The 14,836-nt window shown below is 35.5% G+C and overlaps 1 protein-coding gene across 1 annotated transcript in view; it reads right to left on the bottom strand.

Moving 5' to 3' along the window:
- Positions 1-542: 542 nt before the first annotated feature.
- LOC126374012 (transcription factor ATOH8) overlaps positions 543-14,836 on the bottom strand; it is a 35,302-nt gene continuing 21,008 nt past the window's right edge. Inside the window, exon 2 of the mRNA XM_050020457.1 lies at positions 543-2,769. Within this exon, the coding sequence (XP_049876414.1) occupies positions 2,045-2,769 (725 nt within the window). The 3' untranslated portion in view covers positions 543-2,044. The remainder of the gene's footprint in view (positions 2,770-14,836) is intronic.

The raw sequence follows: 14,836 nt of genomic DNA, 5'->3' as shown, positions 1-14,836 counted from the left end.
ATGTCAAATATGTTACTGCTCATGACTGTACACCATTTTTTACGGTTTCTCAAGATACATAATTATACATGCTCCCCCTAGATGGAAACTGTTTATTTGTTTTTATAATTTACCTAACTTACGTCACTCACATGTGCCTACATTATTGCATTATTTTCTTCTTTATTTTATTCTTTTTAATTTTTCAATAATGCAGTGAGAATTAGTCGTTATGCGAATCTGTCACCATTTTGAAAATCCTAAATCATTACATGCAGTGTGTGTGTGTGTGTGTGTGTGTGTGTAGTGTGTATCATAAACAGCTTTTTTGACTGGGCATTCTTAATTTAAAAACATGTTGAGTTCTTTTAAGTTCAAACTTTTTCGTGCTGTATGAACAGCCTATAAATGTATCTAATGAAAATGTCTTTACGAAAATCTTTGAACATAAAAGAACTTAACATGTTTTTTTTAATTGATGTATATTTTATCTGTGAATACTAAAAAATGGCTTGGATTGACTTGTAGGGTAAAATAAAAGAGTGTCAGTTTATGTACTTCCCTTCATTTATTTTTCTTCATCTCATTCCGTCATCAACATCATCAAGCGATGATAAAACTAATATTTACATTAACTTCGTGTTTATCACAATACGCATTCAAGGCATTTATTTATTTGAATAACAAGTATACTGTAGTAATATCCATAGTTTATTGTCTAAGTAAAATGGTAATTGAATCAACTATAGGTGAAATATCGTAAGAAAATTCCATAGGGAGGCTTCTCATAGGTCCGATAGAAAACTAGTCAAATGTCAAAACAAGAAAATAGATAGTCTATGCATCAAAGTGGTACGGGATTATGGCAATATTAAAAAAAAGAAAATGAGTCACGAATTTATAAAAAAAAATAAGTATTTTTTACCATTTCACTTGTTACTGTTAGCATTTTCTAAATTTAAATAGGGTTTTTAAGATTTACTAACGAAAAAGTGGAATGAACATAAAACAGAATCTACCATATATTGTTAAATACGTACTTAATTTTTTAGGAAACAGTAAACAATTAAAGAATTTGCGTATACATAATTAGGTTTTTAAAGGGTTTAAATAGCCCACATTGAACCAATTCACCCAAAAAAGCAATATTGCTATTTGACATTTGTCGATATTGCGGACTTATTTTTATATGCGCAAATGTCAGATTGCAATATTGCTATTTAGGGGAATTGCTTTGATGTGGTCGTTTTAGACCTCCAAATAATATCCCGTAAGAAATAAGTATTTCAAAATTTTCAGCCGCTGAATTTCTGGTCTACGTCTTTATAACCTTAATTTCTACTAAAATATCTGTACACAGGCATTTACAGACTATTTACAAAATGCATCATGACCCTCACTAAAAAATATACAGTTCTCTTAAAATTACTGACTCGATTGTGATAAATATTATATTAAAGCCAAAATACATTATATTTCTTTCAGAAAAAATCGATCTTTACCGCTTTTATTGTTGGTTAATACTGGCGTTTAGCTATATTTCGAACTAGACTGTCTTTCTCTCATACAAGTTGTGACATTTTTGTTTTCTTTTTAATTACAAGCTGCTATATGCTGTATTCAGCATACTTCCATGGCTAACATTGTTAAGTGACTTGCAAAGAAGCAATGTTTATGAAATCGAGCTCACATCACAAGGACGTATGCAGAATTGCAGTCTTCTGCAATTAAATTAACAGAGATCTAAAGGTACAAAAATATTTTAACAGGAACTTGTGCTGATTACTGAGATTCTTCATAATACTTATAATCTTAGCAAATGCTTCTAATTACCAATTCAATAAATAGTTTTAGTCAATACTATCCAATTTATTGTCATTTTTGTACTACCACAACAATATTGAGAGAGGCTTTTTAGGACGGTATTAGAGTCTAAAACTATTGGTAAAAGTAACGTGATCGGCGACCAATCAGGTGTGAGTAGACTTTCCAACGCGCTCTCTAATTGACTGGTTATCACGCGATTCTTCTTCTCTTAGTCTCTTAACCAATTAGAACAGTCTTTTTAAGATTCGTCTTTCTTTTTCCTCAACTTCCCTTCTGTGTGTATTGTTTGTGTGACACTTTCCACTGCTGATTCTAGATCAGCTTCGGGGTCTATGGCTGCTGACAACGCAGCGATGTACGCACACGCTATCCGTAAGACGGATAATTTTGATAGTTTTTGGTTATGGCTGTAGGCTGGTACTGATCTTCTCAGGGTGTCGAAAGCAGCACTGATAGTGTGTACTCTCGTTCTCTCTCTAGCATTGGCTTCTATCCTTCTTTCTCTTGTCATGTTCTTGTAATTTCTCTGCTCTCTGGGTTTGTTTTTGTCTTGATAATCGACTACTCCCGGGTGCACAGGTACTCTAGGCGGGCCAGGTCTTGTTTCTGGAGCTGGTGGTGGGAGGATCGGGGGCGGGGGAGTTTCTAGAGGCCTTCTCCTCTGCCTTAAAAGACTTGTTTCACTGGTCTTCTTGACTAAGGACAGTGGCTCGCTCTGAGGCTCGGCGAGAGACCAAGGCCTGAATGGACTCACGGCGTCGCTTTCTGGGCTTTGAAGATCTTCTCTGGAACCCAGGCGTATTCTTTTCTTGGGTGGTTGGCGCGAAGGGCTCCGATCCCTCTTGCCACGGGAGTCAGGGTCAACCAGACGGACCCCGGAGTCGTCAGAGTGGGCCGGCCCTGAGCAGGAGTCGTCATCTTCACCGCCAGAAACGAAGCCCGCGTCTCTTTCGATAATACGATCTGTAACAAAATGAAATACATATTAGATTGTTGTTGACAAAACCACTTGGTTTACGTACGATTATGTACTAAGTATGACATGTTTGAAAAAATATATTGTGTTTAACATAGATAGATACCTAGATACATTTATTTTCAATTTCGTTTCGTTCACATAACAATTAGCCTATACTAGGTCGGACAATCTACCGTGATCGATTTAAAAAATATGTTTTTTTAAAGTAGGTTTTTCTCTTTTAACTTCTTTTTTATTATTTATTTATTATAATTTTGACATAGCATAGGGTAACGAATCAGATGGTAGTTTGATTCAGTAGTGCGCTCACGTGCGATCTAACCAGTGGCGGCGGCTTTTTGCGCCTGCGCAGCGTCGGTTGCCATCGTAACTATAATAATAATAAACAATCGCTCAATAGTGGTTTTATATAACTTTTTATTGTATGCGGTTCTTTGAAGGCTTTACAGAAGTCTTGAAGCATATACACGTAGAGGTTTTAATACTTGTAGTTACAGATACGCTTGGGGCCTGTTTAATAAAACTTACAATTGTAAATTACAATGACAATTTGATGTACATTGCGGAGTGTGTGATCACGAATATTTTGCAGTTTCATATTAGCTACGTAATGAACACCAAATTGTTGTAATTTACAATTGTAAGTTTTATTAAACAGGCCCCTAGTCGAGACCTATGATACTTAGATGTGGTAAAAAACCTTGTTATGTTATGTAACCATATTGTTATGTTATGTTCAAAAAGCGCTAACTTTGTAAGCCAATTTTGAAAAATAATTATTTTTTTTTTTTAATGTATTATACTTCTCTTCTATCGTATGGGTTGAGAGGTGGATTACCAACCCCATCAACCCTGGTGTCCGGGTTACTATTGAGTCGCCAAAGGCCCCTGACATGGCTCATGTAACGACTACTGACTTACATCAGTAAGTAGTAACCGGGACCAACGGCTTAACGTGTGACATCTTCTCTTGGTTCCTCCTTGGTGGCGCAGCGGTTAACGCGCTCGGTCTGCGATTGTTGAAGTAAAGCAACTTTCGCAAAGGCCGGTCATAGGATGGGTGACCACAAAAAAGTTTTCATCTCAAGCTCCTCCGTGCTTCGGAAGGCACGTTAAGCCATTGGTCCCGGCTGCATTAGCAGTCGTTAATAACCATCAATCCGCACTGGGCCCGCGTGATGGTTTAAGGCCCGATCTCTCTATCCATCCATAGGGAAGGCCCGTGCCTCAGCAGTGGGGACGTTAATGGGCTGATGATGATAACTTCTATTTTATTACCCTCGCCATAAATCTAAACGACGCAAAATCCGCTATTTTTTATTTATATATTTGTCCTTCGTATTTTTGTTAATAAACAACAAAATATTCTTATTTTTTTTTATTTTTAAAGTGGACACGTTTAAGACAAACCGGAGCTTGTGTTATGCGAGCGGCGCCGGCGCCCGCGCACGTGACGTCATCACCACACATGAAGTGGAATGTGTCGGTATTGATCGGGAGATATGTTTTTATTGATGCCGGTTAGTATTTACTTCAATAAATATGCAATTGTTATGTGAGCTATTTTAGATGCGTTATCAATATAACTTAGCTAAATTGTCCTAAGGCCGAAGATAACTTATGAAATTATGATAACTAAATAAAGACAGATCTAAAACTGTTAGAAAACAGACTAAGACTACCCGCCAAAAACTAATTGTACGTTTTGAAAAAGTTCAGTCTACCTACCTTTAATAATATTAGTCTAATCTTTACTACCACCATCGCGCGCGTTATGAAGTGTGTGTATCCTAATAATCTCGTCTTAAAACCCATTGAAAAGTGCATCAGCAGTGTCCCAGAGCACTCCAGAGGTCAGAAGACAACAAATATGCAAGAGATCTGGTGAGTTCTTATTTTTTAGTCTGTGTTTACGTACTTTCGATATAAAGTAATTTTCAGTGTTTTAATTTCATTTTTGTTCGATTAAGCGGTGTGTTAGGGTTAGCGAATGCAACTTAACTGAATGAAGCTTGGCTAGGCCCTAGTTCAGCGTTTCCCAAATTGGGTTCCGTGGAAAAGTCACTAGGTTTCCGCGCAATTTTCTATGTGTATTTGTACAAATAAAAACAGAATTCAAATTTCCTTTATTGCACAAGATGAAATCACGCGCATTTACCACCGGGGTAAGCTTTTATTTGTAATCATTTGACACGGAGTTCTGTAAAATACAAAAGGTTTGGTGAGATGTACCGTTATGTTAAAAAAATTGGAACATCTGCCTTAGCAGCACTACTTACCTACCAGCATTGTATTATATACATCCTTAACTTACTAAAAAATTTGTTTTTGACAAAAATGAACGAAATATCTCCAGCCAACCATAATCTCATGTGTACCACAAAACAATTTATAAACAGTATAGATATCTGTATGTATGTTGTATTCGGAACAGGTTTGTCCATATGGTCGACGATTGTTACTCGATCGCAGCAATGTGAAATATCATCCGCGTCGGCGCTTGCGCGTTCCTACAGTTTATCTTCAGATTTATTTTCGGTTTTCCCAATGCCTTGTGGAGACGGAATTTAGGCGAATAATTTTAGTTTTACACTAATTGGAATAGGTCCTTAAGTGGAAAAATAAGTATCAAATTATTGGTTTTTAAATATATGTTTATTTATAATTTTCTTAATTTCGAATTCGTTCTTAAGTTCTTGAATTCGGCTCACCTATATATAACATTGGTCTAACAGAAAGTTCAGTGAGGTATTTAGTGAGGTACTTAGTTCATCTTGCGTTGGGTGTACCTCTAACTATCCCAATTGGGATATAGACTTGGGCTTATGTTATGATAAATTCGATTAGGATTGAATAATATAGGTTTAGTCGTTCTTAATTATTGGCTCGTAACAATCTTATAACCAGTACGACAGGGGGTTTCACAGATTGACTGCTATTTAAAAAAAACTTTATACGTAGGTACGTTGTTTATGACTGTCACTTTTACTTGATAAAATAAGTAAGTCATAAAAAAATATGTACACCAACTTTTAAACTTCGCGTTTACTTTTTTGCATATTTATTTATCCGGTTCTGATAACGTAAAATATTTAAAGAAACAGAAATATGGTTATATTTTTTTCTGAATAATTAGGTAAGGATTAAGAAATTCAACAGTTCAAAATGGCACTTAAAACTTTTTTTATTAGCTAACTTTGCCGTGCCGAATGAAGGTTATTTCGTATTATATCAGTTTAGATAAACTTTGGGATTAATAATCTAATATTTCTTTATTAATAACTCATTTCCGTTTGCCATTAACCAATCACGGAGCGTATCCGGAATAATATATTTTTGTTGAATAAATATTGATACAGTTAAATATTTTGCATAAAAATCAAACCAGTTACGGTCCGTGATAAAATGTCAGAAAAAATATAAATTAAGTAACTTATGCCTGAGAAAAAAGTTTGGATTACTTTTAAACGAACGTGTAATTAATAACTGGCCGCTTTTATGACGATTATAAAAAGTTTGAACGGGTACGTATTTGAATATCTAAAATTGAAATACTTTACGTAAAAATACCTACGTTCAGAATCCCTAAAATCATTATACCTAATGGTTTTTCTAATTAAATTCAAAATACCGCAAGTTTAAAATGTCAAATGGATTATGCTACCTAAGTTCATAAAGCTAAAACTTGAAATATCTACGTTTAAAATCCCTTAAATTGATGTACCTCAAAGTTTATTGACCTAAATTCAAAATACTGTTAGTATGTGACGATCAAAAGGTATAAGCAAAAAGAAACACGACCTATTACAGTATTAAATTTTAATCAACATAATGGTTATCAAAAATAAAAGTGTAATTTTCTACTTAGTAATACAAAGGTACAGAAATAATACAGTACACTAAAGTACGATAATAACCAACAAAAATTACAACTCCGATGATAATTATACGATAATTGCGAACTACTATTTAAGAAAAACGCTCACGAGTGATGCATCATTTAGGTATTTTGACCACTGGGTATTTTAAACGTTGGTGTTATAACTGTAGATATTTTATTACATTAGACATTTAGTTCATTAGTTTTTTTAAACTTAGGTATTTTATAAGTCGGCGTTATAAGCTAAGGTATTATAAACCATTAGGTATAATGATTTTAGGGATTCTGAACGTAGGTATTTTTACGTAAAGTATTTCAATTTTAGATATTCAAATACGTACCCGTTTGAACATTTACTTGATGGGTTTTGAATTTGGAATACGAATATCAACCGTACATTTCGTTGCTTTTGATTTTGAAAACAGATTACGTATATTTTTAATTAATGGTGAATTATTAGTTGTTTGGTAAAAATACGACCTGTATTCGTAACAAGGTACTTAAATTGAGTATGTTATGATTCTAATAGACTATTAAATATTTAAATTATTTTTGTTGCCCTCCAGACCGTTAGGCTCACGATCTGGAGGTCCGGGTTCGATTCCCGATGGGGACATTGTCGAAATCACTTTGTGAGACTGTCCTTTGTTTGGTAAGGACTTTTCAGGCTTGAATCACCTGATTGTCCGAAAAAGTAAGTTGATTCCGTGCTTCGGAGGGCACGTTAAGCCGTTGGTCCCGGCTATTAGCCGTAAAAACACCTCCACCAACCCGCAGTGGAGCAGCGTGGTGGAGTATGCTCCATACCCTCTCCGGTTGATTGAGAGGAGGCCTGTGCCCAGCAGTGGGACGTATATAGGCTATTTATGTTATGTTTTTTTATGTTGTTGCCCTTTGCGGAAGTGTTCACACAACAAATAGTGGTTGACACATGGAGATTATTTTAATACGACTTATAAAAATATGCGATTTAAGAGTTCCGTAACTGCAACCAAACTCAAACAGCCAAAACTTAAATAGTTTAGAAGTTTTGGTATTTTGAGTTTGGTTGTAGTAAGTCTGTAAGGCCGAAATATTGTTGGGAATTCCTAAAAAACTCCTAAAAAAGTATTTTATGAAAGTTTTAAAATTACAAGCAACAGGATATGACGTCAGAGCGAAATTAAGAAGATAAGTAACTTTTTTATCACAGCATGCGCAATCGTAGCGTCGAATACACAGGTCAAAGCATCTCGTATCTAATATAGATAATCTTACCCGTAATGGTCTGGCTACCGGAATTAGTTTATGGCTCATAATCGAACGGCAGCGGCGCCGCGAAGGCGTTCCACAAAACACTGAGATTTTACACCCTCTTCAAAGGAAATACAACCTTAATGCTCTGAGTTAAAAGTTTAAGAATCTGTAAATGTGAAGAATAGAGCAAATGCATACGGACTTCTAGCTGTTTTGCTGTTAGTTCGAGTGAAATGCGGCTTTGTTGCTTGGAGTTAAGAAGTAAAAGGTATTCTTTGGCTGTTTCTTTGGATGGTAGTGAGTGATTCTCACAAGACGAGGTGTTTTTGCGCCTACAAAACGATGGAGACTTAACCCCGCCTACAGTTGATTGAGGATTTAATTGCTTCGAGACTTAGATAGGTACGATTTCCTTTGAGATGAATATTTATTTTTTACTTTACAATATAATAACTAGGTACGTAAGCATGTTAATTTCGATACTTAATTCTTAGTTCTTTAGCTCTGGTAAACTTTTCATTTTACTTGTGATCCATCATTGATCATCATCATCATCGTTTTACGGTGTGAAGGAAAAATACACATACATACATTAACTCACGCCCGTAATCCCTAATAGGGTGGGCAGAACCACTAGTAATCAAAAGCCACTTGCAGGCACTTTTTATACGAAGTCTTAGGTGAATATGATAAACCTTATGGTGATAAGGGATATAAAACAAGATTCCTTAATTTTTGTATATTTAAGATCATACTGACAATTATCAGTCGACTCGATTTAGCAAGAACTTTATTGAACAACTTTCATACGAGATAAACCGATGGTCAATAAATATGGCTAAACCTTTCCCGCGAAACGCTGTACATAATTAATAAAATTGTACAAATGTCACATTTTTGTGGCTTTCTTTTACTCTATATAAGGATAGTATTTATGAAGTACCTTTTGCCTTTCAAAATTAAAGAAATAGAAAGGTATTTTATCGCACACTTTTTTGAAAGTCGAATTTGTAAAAAGAAAGGTCTTAATAGGTATGCGAGAATATTTGCATATTTTATTTATCCATTCCATAAAACATGTAGCGAAGATAAAGAAATATTAAATGAACATACAGACGTTCAACCAGGCATCGATTTCACTTTTCTTTTTAAATGGAACCCTAAAACAAACGTGATTAATGATAAACCTAGCGTTGACTGTCACAATAAAATATGGAGTCAGTTGTTAAGGGCTGTTCGTTACATCGACACGTAAAAGAACGAGTTAGACGAGTCAAAGGTTCCGAGCGCTTTCAATATGCTCTCAATGGTGTCGATCCCAACATCTGATAAATGAGATACCAATCTGGCGCCAAATTTCACAGAAACGAACGCGCCCTACAGGTTTTTTTTCTTAACGCTGCGCTGTGGTTTGTTTTGTTTTTTAATTGAATTTGGAATATTTTAATTTGAGGATTAGGATTTAAGTAGAGGGCGAGGATAAGTTTTCGGCCAGTTACAAAGTGTTTGATATGATCTGCTTTTAAGTTTTAAATTCTATAAAAAATAATAAACATTCAAATGCAAAATTAGAACGTCTTTGACGGAACTCACGAGTCACGAAATAAAGATGCGCCAATCCTTTAGTGCGGGGTAATTACGGGATTTCGCGTGACTTTACCGTTTGAAATGAGAAAATGATGAGCGGTCAGTGGAAAAAAAGAATTCGGAGTAATATGTCGCATCCGTCCATTCGCACGGCCTAGCTTAATGTATGAGAAGTCGTGATGCGACGACTTTCACCGCACAATATATATTACTGGCGCCCGCACACTACTGATTTGCTAGCCGGTACACGTTAGACTCGAATAGGTTGCACTTTGGTTATATACTTATTATATTTTTTTTAAGATTTTATAACTTTCTTTTTGAAGACCGTTAAAATTGAGATTATTGTGTGGCACATTTCGTCGCTTGTGTAAGAGTTTGACCGCAGTTGTCGTCGTAAAATATCACTTTACTTCAATCTTTCCACTTATCACTCTTTCTTTACTCTACCAACAAGAGAAACGTATCTCTCGACAAGAATTGATATCTCGTATCAATCTTCGACGATGCCAGTAGTAAATGGAACCTCAAAAGCCGAAGTATCCCATCGGGACCAACTCCCGGGATGCTCGGGTCGATTAGTCGCGCTCGGGCGCCGCCGTGCCGCCTCGCCGGCGCCACCCAGTCGCCGCAATGTTTCACTTACTTACCTATAAGTGTGCCTTAAGTTTTCCACAGCTCTTTATACGCTTAAGTATAAAGTTTAAGTCTAAGTAAAGATGTTGCCTTTGCAAATTTGATAGAACAATTAGGGATATTTATTTAGTACACAGGAGATATGACAACATGAGGAGAGATAAAAGGCACAACTTATTTCTAACAGAAATGTCTTCCAGTAGGCCTGTGAGAGTGAAAGGTTAACGAGAAGGCAGATAGCGTGTACAAGCATACACATTCATACATACATAATAATACACTAATCGCAATAATTAATATAATAGAATTACTTATATCTACAACTAATTATAAAATATACAAACAAATACATTCAAATAAATGTAAGGAATATTTTGTACGTACCGGATTTTTTTGGGTAGAAAATTACAGGACTTTAATGTAGTCCCCTAATTTTCCACTTTGGAAAATACGATTGTTTTTTAATGAGACATTAATAACTATTTATTTTGTAATTTCAATTTATTTCGAAAATGGAATACAGTAAGTGACACCTTTCAATATTTTAACAACATTATTTGGAACTTTCTCAGCTGATCTTTCACATAAGCGTCAAGCCAATTCCTACCCACACAAGTACGTAAGGTACTCAATAATGATTTAAATACAGTGTTCATAGGTTGTCCACGCCATGCGAAGTAAAGGCGCCATCATTACATATTCACTGGGCTGCGTTTCTAGGAAAATTCGTGCGGTATCGATCTTGAGACTGACTTTGCACAGGTGCTTTGCTTTACCTTTTATGACAATTTAAAAATAAAACTACCTAGGTATTGATAGGCTTTAAAACTCAGCGGTACGAGTTTTTTTTTTTAATTTTGGTTAATTAATCATGGTTATAGGCGTCGTGGTGGATACCGAAAGAGATGGCGTGACGACTTGGACGTTTGCCGGAGGGACTGGCCGGAGTACGCACAGGACCCCGAAAAATGGAAAGAGGAAAGGGAGGCCTTTGTCCAGTGGGATCTTGTAGGCTAGATTAGATTAGAATTTATTTTTGTTTAACTTATTGCATTTATTAATGAATTTGCGAGCTCCACGAGGCACCTTTACTTACACAGTTTCTTTCTTATTCAAAACAACATTTTAAAAGTTTTTAGTACACTGGCAAAAATTGGCCATATCTCGCCAATAAATAAGTTTCCAGTAAAAAGTATATGAAAAAAGAAATACAGATAATATTTTCCAAAACTACACAGCTCTCTAAAACCGATGAAATATAAATTAAGTCTTTTAAAATGTACTTAATCATGACAGAAGCATAGGGGCGTCACTACATCCGTTTCTTACCGACCCGAGTTCGAGAATGACGTATAGACATATACCTACTAGAAAATTTATGAGATATTGGATGAATGTGCAAGCTACCATACAAATAGTTCTACGGCCACATCGGATCCTTTATTTGACGGACTCGAATCGGACAAAAATCGGAGCAGATGATGATATTTCCGTTTAGTCTACGATAACGCTCCAACGTTATCATAGTCTAAACGGAAATGTCCCCTATGAAAAGGCAAGTACTTAGTTATTATGCAACGGACTTGCATCAATGAGTTATTAATTTATCTTCTTCTTCTTGTCGTAAAAGAGAGAGCGACGAGTGAGCGAGAGACAGGAGAGGATTGCGGAATGACAGGGAAATGGCGGACGGTTGTTTTTAAAGAGGAAAACGTAGAAAATTATAAAACGTTTAAAGTAAACAAAGGTAAAGAAATAATGATCGTTTCCTTCATGCCCTATCCCACAATTTTAAGTGCTGTTTTCACTCACACAGTTGGCTCGACCATTATAGACGGCAATACGGCTCACCACCTATCACGTTGGTCTAACAGAAAGCTCGGTGAGGTGTGGGTATTTCGTTCATCTTGTGATGGATGTACCTCTGACTACCCTTATTGAGATAAAGACGTGAGCATATTATGCTTTTATAATCATAGTCTAAATGGAAATTTGGAATTGTACTGTTATGTCTGATTGTTGAAATTTAGTTCTGTGCAATAAAGTATATTTGATTTGATTTGAAATTTCCCCCAATGTAAAGGGAAATATTCCCCCACTGAATAGGAAATTCCCCCCCAATGAAAAGGTAGGTAGTTGTTATGATACAGTAACTTAGTTATCGTGCACGTGACAGACACGGACAGGTGTATCTTCAGTTTTGTCTTCATCGAACAATAGGTATTTTGACTCCGACATCCGGGTCTTATAATATTTGTACAAGAGCCGCCATGTTTTGCTAGCTCGGCATAACATGGGATTTTATTATCTACTAGCAACCCGCGCCGGTTTCGATCGGGTGCAATGCTGAGGAAAAAATCAAATTATTTACGACATCACATTAAAAACCTTAAAAATAATATTAAAAATAGTATTTCTCCACTATTTAATGGATGTTATTATACATATAAACCTTCCTCTAGAATCACTCTATCTATTAAAAAAAACCGCATCAAAATCCGTTGCGTAGTTTTAAAGATTTAACCGTACATAGGGATATAGGGACAGAAAAAGCGACTTTGTTTTATACTATGTAGTGATGATTGATGGCGAGAATAAAGAAGTTTCTTTTTATAGTTATTGAGTAGGTCAGGTTGTTAAGCTTGTTTAAGAGTTACATATTCGGTTGTGTAATTATTATTTTACCGCATAAGTTAAAATAAGGTATGAAAAAAAGAAGAATGTTCCTTGTATCTCTTTGGAAAGCAAGGGGTTAAAATAAGTGCACAAATAGCAAGTTTGCCATCAGAGGTGAAATGCTTCAATGTGGCCTTTTTAACCCCCCAGAAATGTCTTAAGTCCGTGATAGTCCTTTTCGGCGTGGTTTACATAGTAGTCTCTGGTTTGAATCCCGGTCGGGCATGATGTTTATGTTATTCTATTATTCAATCTTCTTTTATCGTGGGTGAGATGGAGTACCAACCCCATCAACCGTGGTGTTTGGGTTACTATTGAACCGCCAAAGGTGACATGACTACTTACATCAGTAAGTAGTAACCGGGACCAACGGCTTAACGTGCCTTCCGAAGCACGGATCATCTTATTTTCGGACAATCAGGTGATCAGCCTGTAATGTCCTAAGCAAACTAGGGACCACAAAGTAATTTTTGTGATGTGTCCCCACCGGGAATCGAACTTAGGACCTCCGGATCGTGAGCTCAATGCTCAACCACTGGACCACGGAGGTCGTTATTATTCGATGCTTATGACATTAAAATGTATTATGCACTTATGTTTTATGTATAGAACCACCTGGCTGTATCCTAACAAATTGCAAGCCCGTGACATATTGTCAGATGCCATTTGTTTAGAGTTAGAAAAGCCTAGGTATTGAATAAAAGCTAGACTATACGCATTGAATTTTGGCTTAAAAACTTACATTATACACGAGACGTCGCATTATTGTACAGTTGGCCGCGGAAATACAGCGGAAATGGTTAAATAAATACATACATATTTTTGTAACTAACCTTAAATTTAAGGTAATTTTTAAGAAAATTATACAGTTTAAGTTAACTTAATTTTAAAAGAAAAATGTGGGTAAATTAGTAATTCACAATTGTGAATTACAAAATTGAATTTCTTTTTCTGTTCTCGGAAAATATAATTTAAAAATCGGAAAATTATACGGTTTTTCAAACTGAATAGGCATTTTATCAAACCAAATATCCATAATTTATGGTAATAGAAATTGTATATAGACAAATTCTTTGTGTTTCAAAATATACTTGGATATTAAAATTTTAACATGTAGATTGCGGTTGATTGAAGAGAGACGTCTGCCCACCAGTGGGACGTAAATAAATAGCCTACATAGTCTGAAATAAAGATATTTTATTTATTCTTGTTATCGTGTGCGTTGTGAGGTGGAATACCAGCCATTTTATTTATTAAAATACTTACATAAGTACCCCTTGTACGACTACGTTAGTTGGAATTTTTCGAAGGAAACTGTACTAACCTACTTATTCTGATGGGGGCAAACGTATGTTAATAAAACAATGCTTCAGAAAATCTTTACCATTAATTTACTACTTGTTTTTGACAGTCTGTTCTGATCTGATTTAGCAACCAAATGGCAACTTCTTTGAATGCATTTTGGAATAGAATAATTGAAGAAACTTGACTACAGGGGGTTAAAAAGGCTACATTGAAGTAATTCACCCAAAAAGCAATATTGCTATTTGACACACTTTTATATGCGCAAATGTCGAATTGCAATATTGCTTTTTTGATTAATTGCTTAGATCTGGCCTCTTTTACACTCTCTGAATACGCTTTTTAAACAGTCTTGTTTTTGACAGGAAAATACAGGGTGTTAGTGACATCGTAACGAATACTGAGGGGGATGATTCAGACCATGATTCTGCGTTGATATGAAGTGAAATTCATGAAATGTTTTTTTTTTTTTTTAAGTTATTTTCTGTTCCATACTTTTGCGACGGAAAATTCCACTTGATATCATCTCAGAATCATGGTCACAATCATCCCTCAAAGTTTTCGTTACGAAGTCACTAACATCCTGTATATATAAAGAGCATAATACTTCGATATTGGACACACTTAAAGATTGACACCAGGGTTGATTAGGTCGATTATTGACCTCACAACCCACACGAAAGAAGATTATACAAAAAAATCTATTGTACAGAACTTAATTTAATTGTCCTTCA

Source organism: Pectinophora gossypiella, chromosome 16 (assembly GCF_024362695.1).
Source record: "Pectinophora gossypiella chromosome 16, ilPecGoss1.1, whole genome shotgun sequence".
NCBI classification, from domain to species: Eukaryota; Metazoa; Arthropoda; class Insecta; order Lepidoptera; family Gelechiidae; genus Pectinophora; species Pectinophora gossypiella.
The sequence above is the reverse complement of the archived record's forward strand: the minus strand, read 5'-3'. Positions and strand labels throughout refer to the sequence as shown.